The sequence below is a fragment of the Hemiscyllium ocellatum genome, chromosome 15, assembly GCF_020745735.1.
Source record: "Hemiscyllium ocellatum isolate sHemOce1 chromosome 15, sHemOce1.pat.X.cur, whole genome shotgun sequence".
Lineage (NCBI taxonomy): Eukaryota > Metazoa > Chordata > Chondrichthyes > Orectolobiformes > Hemiscylliidae > Hemiscyllium > Hemiscyllium ocellatum.
The window spans coordinates 6,723,246-6,738,370 of record NC_083415.1 but is presented as its reverse complement, the minus strand read 5'-3'; the positions used below and the strand labels follow the sequence as shown (position 1 = coordinate 6,738,370).

At 44.2% G+C, this 15,125-nt stretch overlaps 1 protein-coding gene across 3 annotated transcripts in view; it reads left to right on the top strand.

Moving 5' to 3' along the window:
* pltp (phospholipid transfer protein) overlaps positions 1-14,893 on the top strand; it is a 102,012-nt gene extending 87,119 nt beyond the window's left edge. For all 3 annotated transcript variants that reach the window (XM_060836255.1, XM_060836256.1, XM_060836257.1), the window contains 4 exons: positions 3,179-3,221; positions 7,411-7,474; positions 11,725-11,801; positions 13,012-14,893. In XM_060836255.1, the coding sequence (XP_060692238.1) occupies positions 3,179-3,221; positions 7,411-7,474; positions 11,725-11,801; positions 13,012-13,119 (292 nt within the window). In that variant the 3' untranslated portion in view covers positions 13,120-14,893. The remainder of the gene's footprint in view (positions 1-3,178; positions 3,222-7,410; positions 7,475-11,724; positions 11,802-13,011) is intronic.
* The last annotated feature ends 232 nt before the right edge of the window (positions 14,894-15,125 follow it).

Genomic DNA, 15,125 nt, shown 5'->3' with positions numbered 1-15,125 from the left:
GTTGGAATTGAACCCGGGACCCTGGCGCTGTGAGGCAGCATGAACTATGAAGCCAAGTGAGGACAGGATACAGAGTAAAACACTCTTTCCTGGGGCGTCCTGCTGGTGAGAGAGAAGCAGTTTGGAGTTAGCTTTCTGCTGAGAAGCATCAGGTGCCAGGATGAGGACTGGCTGCAGAGAATTCACTGCCATTGTGTGTTCGGGTGTGCACTGCCTATACCTCTTTAGTTATGGATAGTTTATTTATTCAGTCAAGAAATGTGGGAATTACAGGCTGGGCCAGCATTTATTGCTTGACCCTAGCTGCCCTTTGAGAAGGCGGTGGTGAGCTGCCTTCTTGAACCACTGCAGTCCATCTGTTGTGGGTTGACCCACATGCCTGTAGGGAGGGAATTCCAGGATTTTGACCCAGAAACAGTGAAGGAACGGTGATATATTTCCAAGTCACAATGGTGAGTGGCTTGGAGGGGAACATGCAGGGTGTGGTGTTCCCATGTATCTGCAGCCCTGGTCCTTCAAGATGGAAGTGGTGGATGGGTTTGCAAGTGCTGTCTAAGGCAACTTAGTGAATTTCTGGAGTGCATCTTATAGATAGCATGCAGTGCTCCTAATGAGCGTTCGTGGTGGAAGTGTAGAGTTTGAAAGTGGTGGATGGGTTGCGAAGAGAATAACCAATACCTATTTCTTTGTGTTTTTAATGAGATTGTAAAACCAAATGTCAAAATGTTGTGTTTTCATTGAGGTGAATCAACAACAATAGCAATGATATAATCCCTTTAGCAGAGTCATATGTCCGAGCAGCCTCAGGAACATGAAGGGAATTGTGAGTATTGATTCAGACACACTGTGGAGAATGTAACCACCTCTCCTATAAAAATATTCAATGATCCTGCCTCTGCCGCTCTCTGAGGAAGAGAGTTCCAAACCTTCCACGACCTGAGAGAAAAATCCCTTCTCATCTAAGCCTATCCAACATTTGACTGTAGGATAATTCCTACCTCACCTTCCCAGTAATCAGTTGAGGAAACTTTCTCTGAACTGTCTCTAATACATTTGTATTCCTCTTTAATTAAGGTGAACAAAACTGCACAATACCTCAGATGTGGTCTCACCAATGCCCTGTAGAACTGAAGGAAAATGTCTCTTTATATTCCTAATTCCTCTTGCTATAACAAAACTATTTCAAAGCCTTAGCTCTAGTTGCACTGTAACGTTTTCTGATTTATTTAGCAGGATTACCCAAATTTATCCGTATCTCAGAGTTCTGCATTACATCTCCATTTAAGGATTTTGACTAGGTTCCAAATTAAAGGCTGGTCAGAAAAGTGAGATTCCATGGAATCCCAGGGAAAACAGCAAGTTAGATCCAAGATTGTCTCAGTAACAGTAAGTAAAGGGTATTAGTCAGTGAGTGTTTCTTGTGATTGAAAGGTTGTTTCAAGTGGGGTCATGCAGAATTCAATACTGGGTCCCTGGTTTATAGCAATCATTTATAAAGGCCATAATCAAGAGGTTTTATGGTGATGTGTAATTTGGGTGAAGAGTTGTCCGCGAATATGAAAGCTAAAGACTGCAGGAAGATGTCAGTTTTCCAGATCTCTGCCTGATTTGGGCTATTGACCCACCCCAACCCGGGCCTAAACTGAGGATCCTTTTTAAATCAAACTTCTTTCACTTAGAATCCTCATGGGGCACTTTCCTTCGGAGGTGGTGAAGAGATGCTTAAATAGTAGTGGAGAAGCTCAACTGGTCTGGCAACATCTGTGGAGAGAAATCGGAGTTAATGTTTCAGGTTCAGTGACCCTTCCTCAGAACTGATGGTAGCTAGAAACAGCTTGGTTTCTTTGCAGAAGATTGTGTGTGTGTGTGGGTGTGTGTGTGTGGGGTGTGTGTGTGTGTGTGTGTGTGGGGGGGGGGGGGGATGTGTGGGGTGTGTGTGTGTGTGTGGGGGGCGGTGTGGGTGTGTGTGTGTGTGGGTGTGTGTGTGTGGGTGTGTGTGTGTGTGGGGGGGGTGGGTGTGTGTGTGTGTGTGGGGTGGGTGTGTGTGTGTGTGGGGTGTGTGTGTGTGTGTGTGTGGGGGGGGGTGGGTGTGTGTGTGTGGGGGGGGGAGTGGATGTGTGTGTGTGTGTGTGTGTGTGTGTGTGTGTGGGGGGGGGGGGGGGGGTGGGGGGGTGGTGGTAAGGATTAAGGAGTAAGCGATAGGTGGGCATAGAGCCAAAAGAGAGAGCAAAACAGTTGGACAGACAAAGGAGTGGATAATGATCAGCCTAGGAGAATGAATAGCTGCTTATAGAGCTATTAATACATACAATGCGTTGTGTGTAATAGCAGACCATGTGATAACAAGGAGAAAGTGAGGACTGCAGATGCTCGAGATCAGAGCTAAAAATATGTTGGTGGAAAAGCGCTTTTCCAGCAACACATTTTCAGCATGTGATAACAAGGCCTGGAGTGGGGGGTTTGGGGTAAGGACATGGGAGAAGGTGCCTCAAGCTCTAAAATTGTTGAACTCGATATTGAGACCAGAGGGCTGTAGAGTTCCCAAGCGGAAAATGATGTTCTTCCAGCTTGCACTGAGTTTCACTGGAGCACTGCAGCAAGCCTGGGACAGAGATATTAGTTAGGGAACAGGGTGGGGTGTTGAAGTGGCAACTTCTTACTCCTTCACCTCTCCACCCACCCGCACCCCGCTATCATCTGCATAAACAATAACCCTTTCCTAGTTGATGAAGGGCTTATGCTCGAAACGTCGAATTCCCTATTCCTGAGATGCTGCCTAACCTGCTGTGCTTTAACCAGCAACACATTTTCAGCTGTGATCTCCAGCATCTGCAGACCTCATTTTTTACTTTCAGTTCTGAGGAAGGGTTATTGGAGCCAAAATGTTAACTCTTGATTTTTCTCCACATAGGTAACTAGACCTGCTGAGTTTTTTCAGCAATTTCTGTTTTTGTTTAAATATGGTTTGGTTATGTACATTGGGTGTGTGTAGGAATTACTCTTTATTCATTGATTATCTCAGGGATCAACAGGATTGAAACTCAATCACTTATGAAGCAAAACTCTAAGGAACGGTGAAGTTAGACACTAGAAGTCAGAACTCTGAGCTGCTCCTTCCTACTGCAGGAAGATTAATTTAAATAAGTGCTTTTTAATTTTTGATTTTCATTCTCTACAGATTCAGAATGTATTCATCAAAGTCCACTCTGGAGTCACTGGCAGTAAGTAAACATGAAAAGAAACCTTTATTGAGTCTATGGGACCACCACCTCCTCCTGAGCAATCAAAATCAATGGAAATCATAATCTGAGAAACCGTCTCATGAACTCACTGTTATCACATTGTAACTAGTGGCGTGCCACAGGGATCAGCACTGCAGCCACATATTTATAATATATCTTAACGATATGGATGAGGAAGGTGAACATATTATCTCAGGGAGACCAAATGTAAGCTAAAGGAACGTTTCACCGAGCATCTCAATCGGGCCCGCAGGGGCTGACCGGACCTCCCAGTCACCACCCATTTTAAACCAAAAGAGAAAAATCTGGAAAATCTCAGCAGGTCTGGCAGCATCTGTAAGGAGAGAAAAGAGCTGATGTTTTGAGTCTAACATTATCCTTTGTCAAAGCTGACAAAGCTTCTGCCACCACCCATTTTAATTCCCCTACCTACTCCCTTTCCGATATGACCATCCTTGGCCTCCTCCATTGCCACAAAGAAACAAACCGCAATTTGGGGGAGCAACACCTCACCTTCTGTCTGGGCAGCCTACAGCCCAGAGGTCTCAATATTGAGTTACCCAATTTCAAAACTCCATTCCCATCCCCCGACTCCCTTCCCTCCCCCCTCCCCCCACCTTCCACTGCTCCCTGCCACCAACCAGATTCATTCCTCCCATTGACCAACCAAGTTGTACCCTCTACCTGTCTTCACCTATCCCCACTTCACCACCCTGCCCCCACCACCCCCTTTATCTTCAGCTCCCCTTACACCAACCCCCAGTCCTGAAAAAGGGTGACACCCTAAACATCAACTTCTTCACCTCCAGATGCTTCCTTGCTTGCTGTGTTCTTCTGTTTAGATTAGATTACTTACAGTGTGGAAACAGGCTTTTCGGCCCAACAAGTCCGCACCGACCCGCCGAAGCGCAACCCACTCATTCCCCTACGTTTACCCATTTACCTAACACTTCGGGCAATTTAGCATGACCTGCACATCTTTGGACTGTGGGAGCACCCGGAGGAAACTCACGCAGACACGGGGAGAATGTGCAAACTCCACATAGTCAGTCGCCTGAGTTGGGAATTGAACCCGGGTCTCTGGCGCTGTGAGGCAGCAGTGCTAACCACTGTGCCACCGTTCTGCCCACAAGGACCAAGCATGGTCCTTGTCTATATTACTGTATAGCTAAGTTTCCTGATGAAATAAAAATAGGGGGAATGCAAAAAGAAAACGAGCATTCAAGTTTAGTAAGTAATCAGGAAGGAAAATAGAATGTTGGCCTTTGTTTGGAAGGGAATGGAATTTAAAGTAGGGAGGTTCTGTGAAAACTATACAGGCACTAGTTAGACCACAGCTGGAATGCTGGTCCCCTTATCCAAGACATTGGCAGTGGTATCAGTCCAGGGAAGGTTCACTAGGCTGATTCCAGGTATGGATAAACTATTTTCCGAGGAAAAGTTGAGTTGGTTAGGCCTGTACTTGAAGAATGAGAAGAGACCTTATTGAAACGTGGAAGATTTGTAAAGAGCTTGATAGGGTAGATGCAGAAAAATTGTCTCCCTTTTGTGGGGAAGTCTGGGGCCAGAGGGCACAATTTCAGAATAAGGGATCACATATTTCAAAAGAGATAGGAGGAATTTCTTTTGTCATGGGATAGTGAGTTGTGGAATTCATTACCACAGAGGACAGTTGAGGCTGGGTCGGTAAGTATATCCAAGGCTGAGAGACAGATTTTTAATCATTAATGGAATCAAGGGTTATGGAGAAAGGGTAGGAAAGTGGAGTTGAGGATTGTCAGATCGGCCATGATCTGACTGAATGGCAGAAGAGACTCAATGGGTTGAATGGCCTACTTCTGCCCTTTGCTCTTATGGTTTTAATGGTATAGATTCTTTTGCGTTCATTCAAGAAAACCTTAACCATGCAAATGATCAGACACTAGGATACAGCAGGATTGGTGCACTGTTAATCTTAGCAAAGTGCCCATTTCCTCTCAGACTCCCTTCCATTCTCAGCCGTTGTTTGTATCACTCATTGAGGATGATGGGTTCTCCCACAACCCTTGAACATCATGTGATAAATTTCCTTCCCTCTAACCTAGCTCCAAGTTGTCAATAGGGAGCTGACACTTGGACATTGAAGCTTTCCAATCTCGGCTGAGGCAGACAAAGCAAGCTGATGTCTAATGCAGAATTGGTTTCTCTGGGAACAGCTCAGCAGTCTGTCAGCAGGGACTGGAACTCAGCGAGTGACAAATAGGAGATTGGCAGAACCAATCACTGTTTCTCAAAGTCTAGCATTCATATACAGTCAAATCAAAACCAGGCCATGGACTGGACAGTGACAGACTGGGGTAGACTGGACAGTGACAGCATAGGGTTAAACTGGACAGTGACAGCATAGGGTTAAACTGGACAGTGACAGGACAAGAATAGACTGGTCAGTGACAGGATAGGGTTAGACTGGATAATGACAGGACTAGAATACACTGGACAGTGACAGACTGAGGTAGACTGGACAGTGACAGGATAGGGTTAGACTGGATAGTGACAGAACTAGGGTAGACTGCACAGTGACAGGAAAGGGTTAAACTGGACAGTGACAGACTGGGGTAGACTGGACAGTGACAGAACTGGGGAAGGCTGGACAGTGACAAACTGGGGTAGACTAGCCAGTGACAGAACTGGGATAGACTGGACAGTGACAGGACAAGAATAGACTGGACAGTGACAGACTGGGGTAGACTTGTCAGTGACAGAAAAGGATTAAACTGGACAGTGACAGAACTGGGGTAAACTGGACAGTGACAGGAAAGGGTTAAACTTGACAGTGACAGGACAAGAATAGACTGGATAGTGACAGAACTGGGTTAGTGGAGTGCCACAGGGATCAGTGCTGGGTCCTCTACTTTTTGTCATTTACATAAATGATTTGGATGCGAGCATGAGATGTACAATTAGTAAGTTTGCAGATGACACCAAAATTGGAGGTGTAGTGGACAGTGAAGAGGGTTACCTCAGATTACAAGAGGATCTGGACCAGATGGGCCAATGTGCTGATAAGTGGCAGATGGAGTTTAATTCAGATAAATGTGAGGTGCTGCATTTTGGGAAAGCAAATCTTAGCAGGACTTATACACTTAATGGTCAGGTCCTAGGGAGTGTTGCTGAACAAAGAGACCTTGGAGTGCAGGTTCATAGCTCCTTGAAAGTGGAGTTGCAGGTAGATATGATAGTAAAAAGGCGTTTGGTATGCTTTCCTTTATGGTCAGAATATTGAGTACAGGAGTTGGGAGATCATGTTGTGGCTGTACAGGACATTGGTTAGGCCACTGTTGGAATATTGCATGCAATTCTGGTCTCCTTCCTATCGGAAGGATGTTGTGAAACTTGAAAGGGTTCAGAAAAGATTTACAAAGATATTGCCAGGCTTGGAGCATCTGAGCTACAGGGAGAGGCTGAACAGGCTGGGGCTGCTTTCCCTGGAGTGTCGGAGGCTGAGGGGTGACCTTATAGAGGCTTACAAAATTATGAGGGGCATGGATAGGGTAAATAGGCAAAGTCTTTTCCGGGGGGGGAGGGGTAGTCCAGACTAGAGGGCATAGGTTTAGGGTGAGAGGGGAAAGATATAAAAGAGACCTAAGGGGTAACTTTTTCACGGAGAGGGTGGAACGAGTATGGAATGAGCTGCCAGAGGATGTGGTGGAGATTGGTACAATTGCAACATTTCAGAGGCATCTGGATGGGTATATGAATAGGAAGGGTTTGGATGGATATAGGCTGGGTATTGGCAGGTGGGACTAGATTGGGTTGGGATATCTGGTCGGCATAGATGAGTTGGACCAAAGGGTCTATTTCCATGCTGTACATCTCTATGACTCTATGACTGGACAGTGACAGACTGAGGTAGACTGGACAGTGGCAGAACAAGAACAGACTGGTCAGTGACAGAACTGGGGTAGACTGGACAGTGACAGAACCAGGGTAGACTGGACAGTTTCAGGGCAAGAATTGGATCATGTGTCTGACCAGCATCATGCTGTTTAAATGTTATAGATATTGTGGTGAATGGAGACCCTCCATAGTACAGGCCAGCAGGTGGTAGCAGTGCGTTATTAAGACTATGACTGGTTTGATGTTTTATCACATTTAGAACATGATCTGACAGATCCTTTTACTCTTTCAGCTGATTCCTCTCCAAACTCCAATCAAGGCTCTGGTGCACTTTACTGTCATGCCAATTATCAATGGTAAGTGTTGCACTCTTGTGTGACAATGGTTAAATATTCCCACCACACTCAGCACAGTGTCAGTTTTCAGTGGTGTGGCTAACTGCTGGGGAATTGCCTTCAAACTGAAACAATGTGTTGGTGAGTTATACCCTTGCTGGTGGAACAATGATTGCGCTGCAAGGCTAGGTGGTGTTTGTAGACCTGCACAGACAGTGGATATCTGTTTCAACCTTGGAAAATGCCCCTTGTGCTTGTGCAAAATCCCAAGTATAACCTGGGGCAGCCAGTGAAGGTGTATAAACAAACAGGTTCCCTTCACTGCAGTGTGGCATTGTGAAGCGCACTGCTTAACACATGGCCCATATTCAATGGAGTATCGAACAATAGAATCCGTACAGTCTGGAAAGAGGCCATTCAACTCGTTGAGCTTACACCAGCCTTCTGGAGATCATCCCACCTAGACTCACCCCTTCGACTCAATCCCTGTAACCCTACATTCCCCATGGCTAATCCACCTAGCCAGCACATCCCTGAGCACTGTGGGCAATTTTAGCATGGCCAATCCACCTAACCTACCCATCTTTGGCCTGTGGGAGGAAGCCAGAGCACTCAGAGGAAACTCATGCACACACGGGGAGAACATGCAAACTCCACACATTCCAGGAGATCAGAGCAGAGTATTGAGAGCAGAGAACCTCTACTTTTGTTTTCCACTCCACAGAACTCCTCTCCCAGGAGTTGCTGAAGAAGTTTACACTGAGCCCAGAATAGTCTTGCCAATGGCTAACCCTGAAGGCAAACTGGATACTAAGATTCAATATTGCAGCACTTTTTTGGATTGAATCAAAGGATCATAGGATTTTATAGCAGAGCATTTGGAAAGCAGGAGCAGACTCAGACAGAGACATCATGGATTTATGAAGGAGAAATCATATTTGACAAATCTGTTGGAATTCTATGAATGTGTAACTCGTAGAGTTCACAAGGGGGGGCCAGTCAATGTGGTATGTTTAGACTTTCAGAAAGCATTTATAGAGAGAGCTAAGAAGAGCCAGGAGGGGACATGAGAAGATGTTGGCAGATAGGTTCGAAGGCTTTCTATAGCTATACCAGGAGTGAAAGAATGACTAGAGTAAGATCAGAGCCAATCAGGAAATTAATGGGAAGTTGTACATGGAGTCAGAGGAGATGGGGAAGTGCTAAATGAATATTTTTTGTCAGTATTAACACTGGGAAAAGACAATGTTGTCGAGGAGAATACTGAGATACAGGCTACTAGACTAGAAGGAATTGAGGCTCACAAGTAGGAGGTGTAAGCAATTCTGGAAAGTGTGAAAATGGGATTTTTCCTAGGAATCTGTGGGAAGCTAGGGATGAGATTGCAGAGCCTTTGGCTTTGATCTTTATGTCATCATTTTTCACATGAATAGTGCCAGAAGACTGGAGGATAGCAAATGTAGATCCCCTGTTCAAGACAGGGAGTAGAGACAACCCTGGTAATTATAGACCAGTGAGCCTTACTTCTGTTGTAGGTAAAGTGTTGGAAAGGATTATAAGAGAAAGGATTTAAAATCATCGAGAAAGGAATAATTTTATTAGGGATAGTCAACACAGTTTTATGAATGTTATATTGAGTTCTTTGAGAAGGTGACCAAACAGGTGGATGAGAGTAAAGTGGTCGCTATGATGTATATGATTTTCGTAAGGCATTTGATAAGGTTATCCATGATAGGCTACTGCACAAAATACAGAGGCATGGCATTGAGGGTGATTTGACGGTTTGGATCATACATTGGCTAGCTGAAAGAAGACAGAGGATGGTGGTTGATGGGAAATGTTCACCCTGCAGTTCAGTTACCGCAAGGATCTGCTTTGGGTCCACTGCTGTTTGTCATTTTTATAAACGACCTGGATGATGGCGTAGAAGGATGGATTAGTGAATTTGCAGATGACATGAAAGTCAGTGAAATTGTGGACAGTGCAGAAGGATGTTGCAGGTTACAGGCGGCCATAGATAAGCTGCAGAGCTGGGCTGAGAGGTGGCAAATGGAGTTTAATGTATAAACATGTGAGGTGATTCACTTTGGAAGGAGTAACAGGAATACAGAGTACTGGGCTAATGGTAAGATTCTTGACCGTGTAGCTGAGCAGAGAGACCTCTGTGTTCATGTACATAGATCCCTGAAAGTTGCTACCCAGGTTGATAGAGTTGTTAAGAAGGCATATGGTGTGTTAGCTTTTATTGATAGAGGGACTGAGTTTTGGAGCCTTGAGGCCATGCTGCAGCTGTACAAAACTCTAATGTGGCTACACTTGGAGTATTGCGTGCAGTTCTGGTCACTGTATTATAGGAAGGATGTGAAAGCTTTGGAAAGGGTTCAGAGGAGATTTACTAGGATGTTGCCTGGAATGGAGGGAAGGTCTTATGAGGAAAGGCTGAGGGACTTGAGGCTGTTTTTTCATTGGAGAGAAGAAGATTGAGAGGTGACTTAATTGAGACATACAAGATAATCAGAGGGTTAGATAGGGTGGACAATGAGAGTTTTTTCCTCAGATGGTGATGGTTAGCATGAGGGGACATAGCTTTAAATTGAGGGGTGATAAATATAGGACAGATATATGAGGAAGTTTCTTTACTCAGAGAGTAATAGGGGCATTGAACACAACAGTAGTAGATTTGCCAACGTTAAGGCATTTAAATGGACATTGGATAGACATATGGGTGAAATTGGAATAGTGTTGGATAGATGGGCAGTCTGAACTGCGCTGTATTGTTCTATGTTCTCTGTTTGACAGAGTCACGCATAAGAGATTATTGTGCAAAATTAAAGTGCATGGAATTGTGGGAAGTGCATTGAGGTGGATAGAAAATGGCTGACAGAGAGGAGACAAAGAGTAGGAATTAATGGGTCCTTTACAAATTAGCAGGTAGTAACTAGTGGGGTGCCACAGGGATTGGTGCGAGGACCGCACCTATTCACAATATATATCAATGATTTGGATGAGGGAACAAAATGTAACATCTCAAAGTTTGCAGATGATACCAAGTTGGGTGGGAGGGTGAACTGTGACAAGGATGTAGAGATCCTTCAGCATGATCTAGACAGGTTGGGTGAGTGGGCAAATCAATAGTAGATGCAGAATAGTTTGGATAAATGCAAGGTTATTCACTTTGGAAGAAAAAAACAAGAAGGCAGATTACCACCTGAATGGGTTTAAATTGGGAGATGGGAGTGGGCAGAGGGACCTGAGTGTCCTTGTGTACCAGTCGCTGAAGGTAAGCATGCAAGTACAGCAGGCAGTAAAGGAAGGCAAATGTTTTGTTGGTCTTCATTGCGGGAGGTTCCGAGTACAGGAGCAGGGATGTGTTGTTGCAGTTATATTGGGCCTTGGTAAGGCCACACATAGAATACAGTGTGCAGTTTTGGCCTCCCTTTCTGAGGAAGGATGCTCTTGCTCTCAAGGGAATGCAGTGAAGGTTTACCAGGCTGATTCCAAGGATGGTGAGACTGACGTATGAGGAAGGATTGACTGGGTTAGGATTATTTTCGCTAGAGTTCAGACAAATGAAGGAGGGATCTCATAGAGACTTATAAAATTCTAACAGGACGAGACAGGGTAGATTCAGGACGAATGTTCCTGATGGTGGGTATGTCCAGAATCAGGGGTCACAGTCTGAAGATTTGGGGTGGGCCATTTAAGATGGAAATGAGGAGACATTTCTTCACCCAAAGAGTGGTGGGTCTATGGAATTCATCACCACAGGAAGTAGTTGATGCCATTACATTGAATGTATTCAAGAAGTGGCTAGAAATAGCCATTGGGGCAAATGGAATCAAAGGTTATGGGGCGAAAAAGGATTAGGCTATTGAGTTAGATGATTGGCCATACTCGTGATGAATAGTGGAGCAGGTTCGAAGGGCCAAATGGCCTCCTTTTGCTCCTATCTTCTATATTTCTACTCCAATACTGCAGCAGGTCATTTGGCCCATTACATCTTTACCAACTCTCTGAGAGAGCAATTTAGTTGCTCCCATTCCCCTGTCATTTCCCCATCTTCCTGCAGATCTTCCTCTTCAGATAATTCTCCATTTCCCCTCTGTTAGCCATCATTCAACCCCAAACCATTAGCACTGATAGTCCCCTGGAAAGTGTAACAACATGTGTCTAGTCCCAACAGTCAGGGACACGTGAGGAAAGTGAATGTGCAAACTCAGCCTCCAGTGCATGAATTGACAGTCACTTGTGTTTTTATTCTCTCTGTTTAGAACGGACTCAGGAAGGAGTGCAGATCCCTCTCCCAGAAGGAATTGACCTGATCAATGAGACAATGAGAAACCATATGGTGGGTATTCTGCACCCTCTAGTGTGTGCTAATTGTTTAGCTGAATCTGTCAGTGGGTTTGTGAAGTCTCATTTGGAGCAGTCAGAGGGCTATACTACATGGAAACAGACCCTGTAGTCCAATGTGTCCATGCCAACTAGATATACTAATTAATTTAGTCCTATTTGCCAGCATTTGGCCCATATCCCTCCAAACCCTTTCTATTCATGTCCTCATCCAGGTGCTTTTTAAATGTTATAATTGCACCAGCCTCCACCAGTTTGTCTGTCAGTTCATTCCATACACGCACCACCCTCTGTGTGAAAACGTTGTCCCTCAGGTCCCTTTTAAATCCTTCTTCTCTCACCTTAAACTTAACCTCACCCCTACCCTGAGGAAAAGACCTCATTCATCCCATACATGCCCCTCATGATTTTTTTAACCCTCTACAAGGTCACCCCTCAGCCTCTGACACTCCAGGGAAAATAGACCCAGCTTATTCAGCCTATCCCTGTTGCTCAAACACTCCAACCCTGGCAAAGTTTCACAACATTTTTCTATATTCTGTTAGCTTAGATCTGGACTATGCGTTGATTATTCTGTATCCAGTACCATACAATACCCCATTCTGTCTAGTACTTCATACACATTAGTATAATGTAGCTGCTGTATTAAAGGCCGTGCTAAAGGTCATGCCAGTGTGCAAATGGATTGCTGGAGCTTCCATAGAATTCAACATCAATCCCTGATCTGGAAATAAAAACCCTATTTATAAACCAGGTCAGGAGAGGCGTGGGGAGTACAGGGTGGGGGGACAAGGCATGTGGATATGGAGAAGTTGTGGAAGGCTAAGGAGTTGGATATGGGATTGGGCTGGGCATTGGGAAGGAGGTTCAGATTGAGGGATGGTTTTTGGGGAAGCCCTGGGAGCAGCCCGGTTAAAATCCACAGGCACAGCTGGAAAGGCATTTCTCTCTTACTCAGCTCCAGTTAGCTCCTCAGTCCCTGACACCCATGAGGCCTGGCCAGTCAGTGTGGCATTGGAGACAGCTTGGACAGGTGAGGCACCAGCAGAGCCTTCTGATCAGAGCTACATCCCTGGGGCCTGGAGAGTCAGGGAGTCACTCTTCCTTCATTACAACTGAAGCTGTAGTTGGGTTCTTGATTTTTAAACATTTTTTCAAACGGATTAAGTTTAATAAAGGGACTAATTGTTCTTTGTCATTCCCAGGGCTTTCTGTCAATTGGAGCAGACTTACATTTTTACAAAGGCCTGAGAGAGGTTATTAATATGAATAAACCGATACTCTCTTCAAACAACTCAACTGTCAGCAACTAGGATCCACACTGGGAAGAATTGAGACGTCCATGTAGCGTACAAAGACCCTCAGCTGTATTACTACTTAAGCATTATTCCTGTATTTTATTAACCTAGCACTGGCCTGTAGACCTGTTCACTTTGTTTTAACAAGTGTTGGGGATGATTACCCGTTGCCTTGGACAAGTGTAGAGACAAACAGCTCAAGCTTTTATTGCACACTGGACGAGAGATGGTAATCCAAGTGTAAGCTATTGATTATTTATTATTATTATTATCTGCTGGTGGGGTTTCATCTTTGTAAATCAGTAGGCTGCTGTCATTTAACACTATGCCACACCTTATAATCATAACACCATCTCCAAACCCCAGACTCACCCTCAGGTACAGTACACACAGGGTAAAAGGTCACAATTCATATTTAGGTGATAGTCTAGGGTTCCTACACCAACATTACATCACTATGCCAACATAGCTAACGTATTATGATGGGGTCAGCCAAGAACCACGCTACAGCCCTTATCAAGCATAAAATCAACCTTGTAACTCTCAGGGTTAAATACATTACATTAAAATTCACATCAAAAGCCTCTAAGAACACTCACTGTGCAAATGATGCAAAAGATGACTTTTTGTCTCCTAGGTAATGCACATTGTCATTCTCAGATGCATGTTCAATGGTACAATATCATATTGAATACTGGATATTACAGACAGCTAAAAATGAGTTGACTTATTAGAACAGTGACCTCCCAAAACAGGTATACATGCAATGAATGGACCTGATTTCTGATGTGTGGGCCTGAAGACATTGCTCCATTCACAGTCTATTGTTAATGGAGTCATAACTTGGTGAGCAATACTTATTGGAAGCTCTGCCTCATGAAATCCCTGAGCCACTCTATAGAAGGATATCTTTCTCTGGAAGCTTTCATTTTGGGAAGAAGATGGCATGAACCTTGATAGGCAACTCTTGTGTTAAACATCACCGGTGTGGATCTCAATCATGAATAGAGTCCTGAAGTTCCACAGTGAATCCTAGTCTCCTGCAATAGCTCCAGGAATCGGGGAAAACGCTCTCCTGCCTAATTACTGGGGCACACTGAGCAATGTGTCACATGTCAAAGTGCAATTTCCCTTAGTCAATGGGAAGAGGCAAGAACCAAGCAGAACTTTGTTCAGATAATATGCTTCCCCTTGTTCATTTTTGGCCTTTTTATTTATTTCAACTTTATTTCTTTCCTGCATTTTTTTTAACTTTTCAATGTGAAGGATGTCTAGACAATGAAATCATTCCCATTTCGGAGACCCACATCAGCTCCAGCCACTGTGTGTAATTGTTCCAGTTCCCACAACAAGCATCATTTGCCATCTCTCTGAGTGAGATTAAGCCAATTTAAGCACCACAATCAGGGTTAACCCTGCTCAAACTTGTAAAATGTAGGACACACAAACAGCCAGTATATCGAATTGGAGTCACAAAGATCAAAGACCATCTTTAGCCCTTGCTTGACTGGGGAAGTGGTATGCAGTGATGTTATATTGATGTGTTGTATATTCTATGTAATGGGTACTTATATAGTTAGAATATTCCATGTTCTTAATAATTCTGGTAATACCACACTAATAGATAATTCTGTAATGTTTCTGTATAAGTTATTCCAAGTACTAGTCATATGGAAAGCCATTCTATGTGTATTCAATGTAGCAGTAAACCATTTAGTATTTCAATGTGTATTAATTGCATATAGTGGTGTAACTTACCCCTGTATATTCACACACTTGTGTATTCCTTCCAAAGACCAACTGTATCACTAGCTGTTTAATAAAGACAATGTATCTGAAATCATGCCTTACTTTGTGAGTATCAGAACCAGGGTTCTGCAGCCAATCCTCTCTGTGCACCACAACGTGTGTAAGATTTTGTGGGGATATTTATTCAGTAATTTAATACTGGCCTTGTGGAAATGCAACAGTCTTTAATGTGGCCACACCACTGCCATCACTATTTTATACAGAGACCCAGC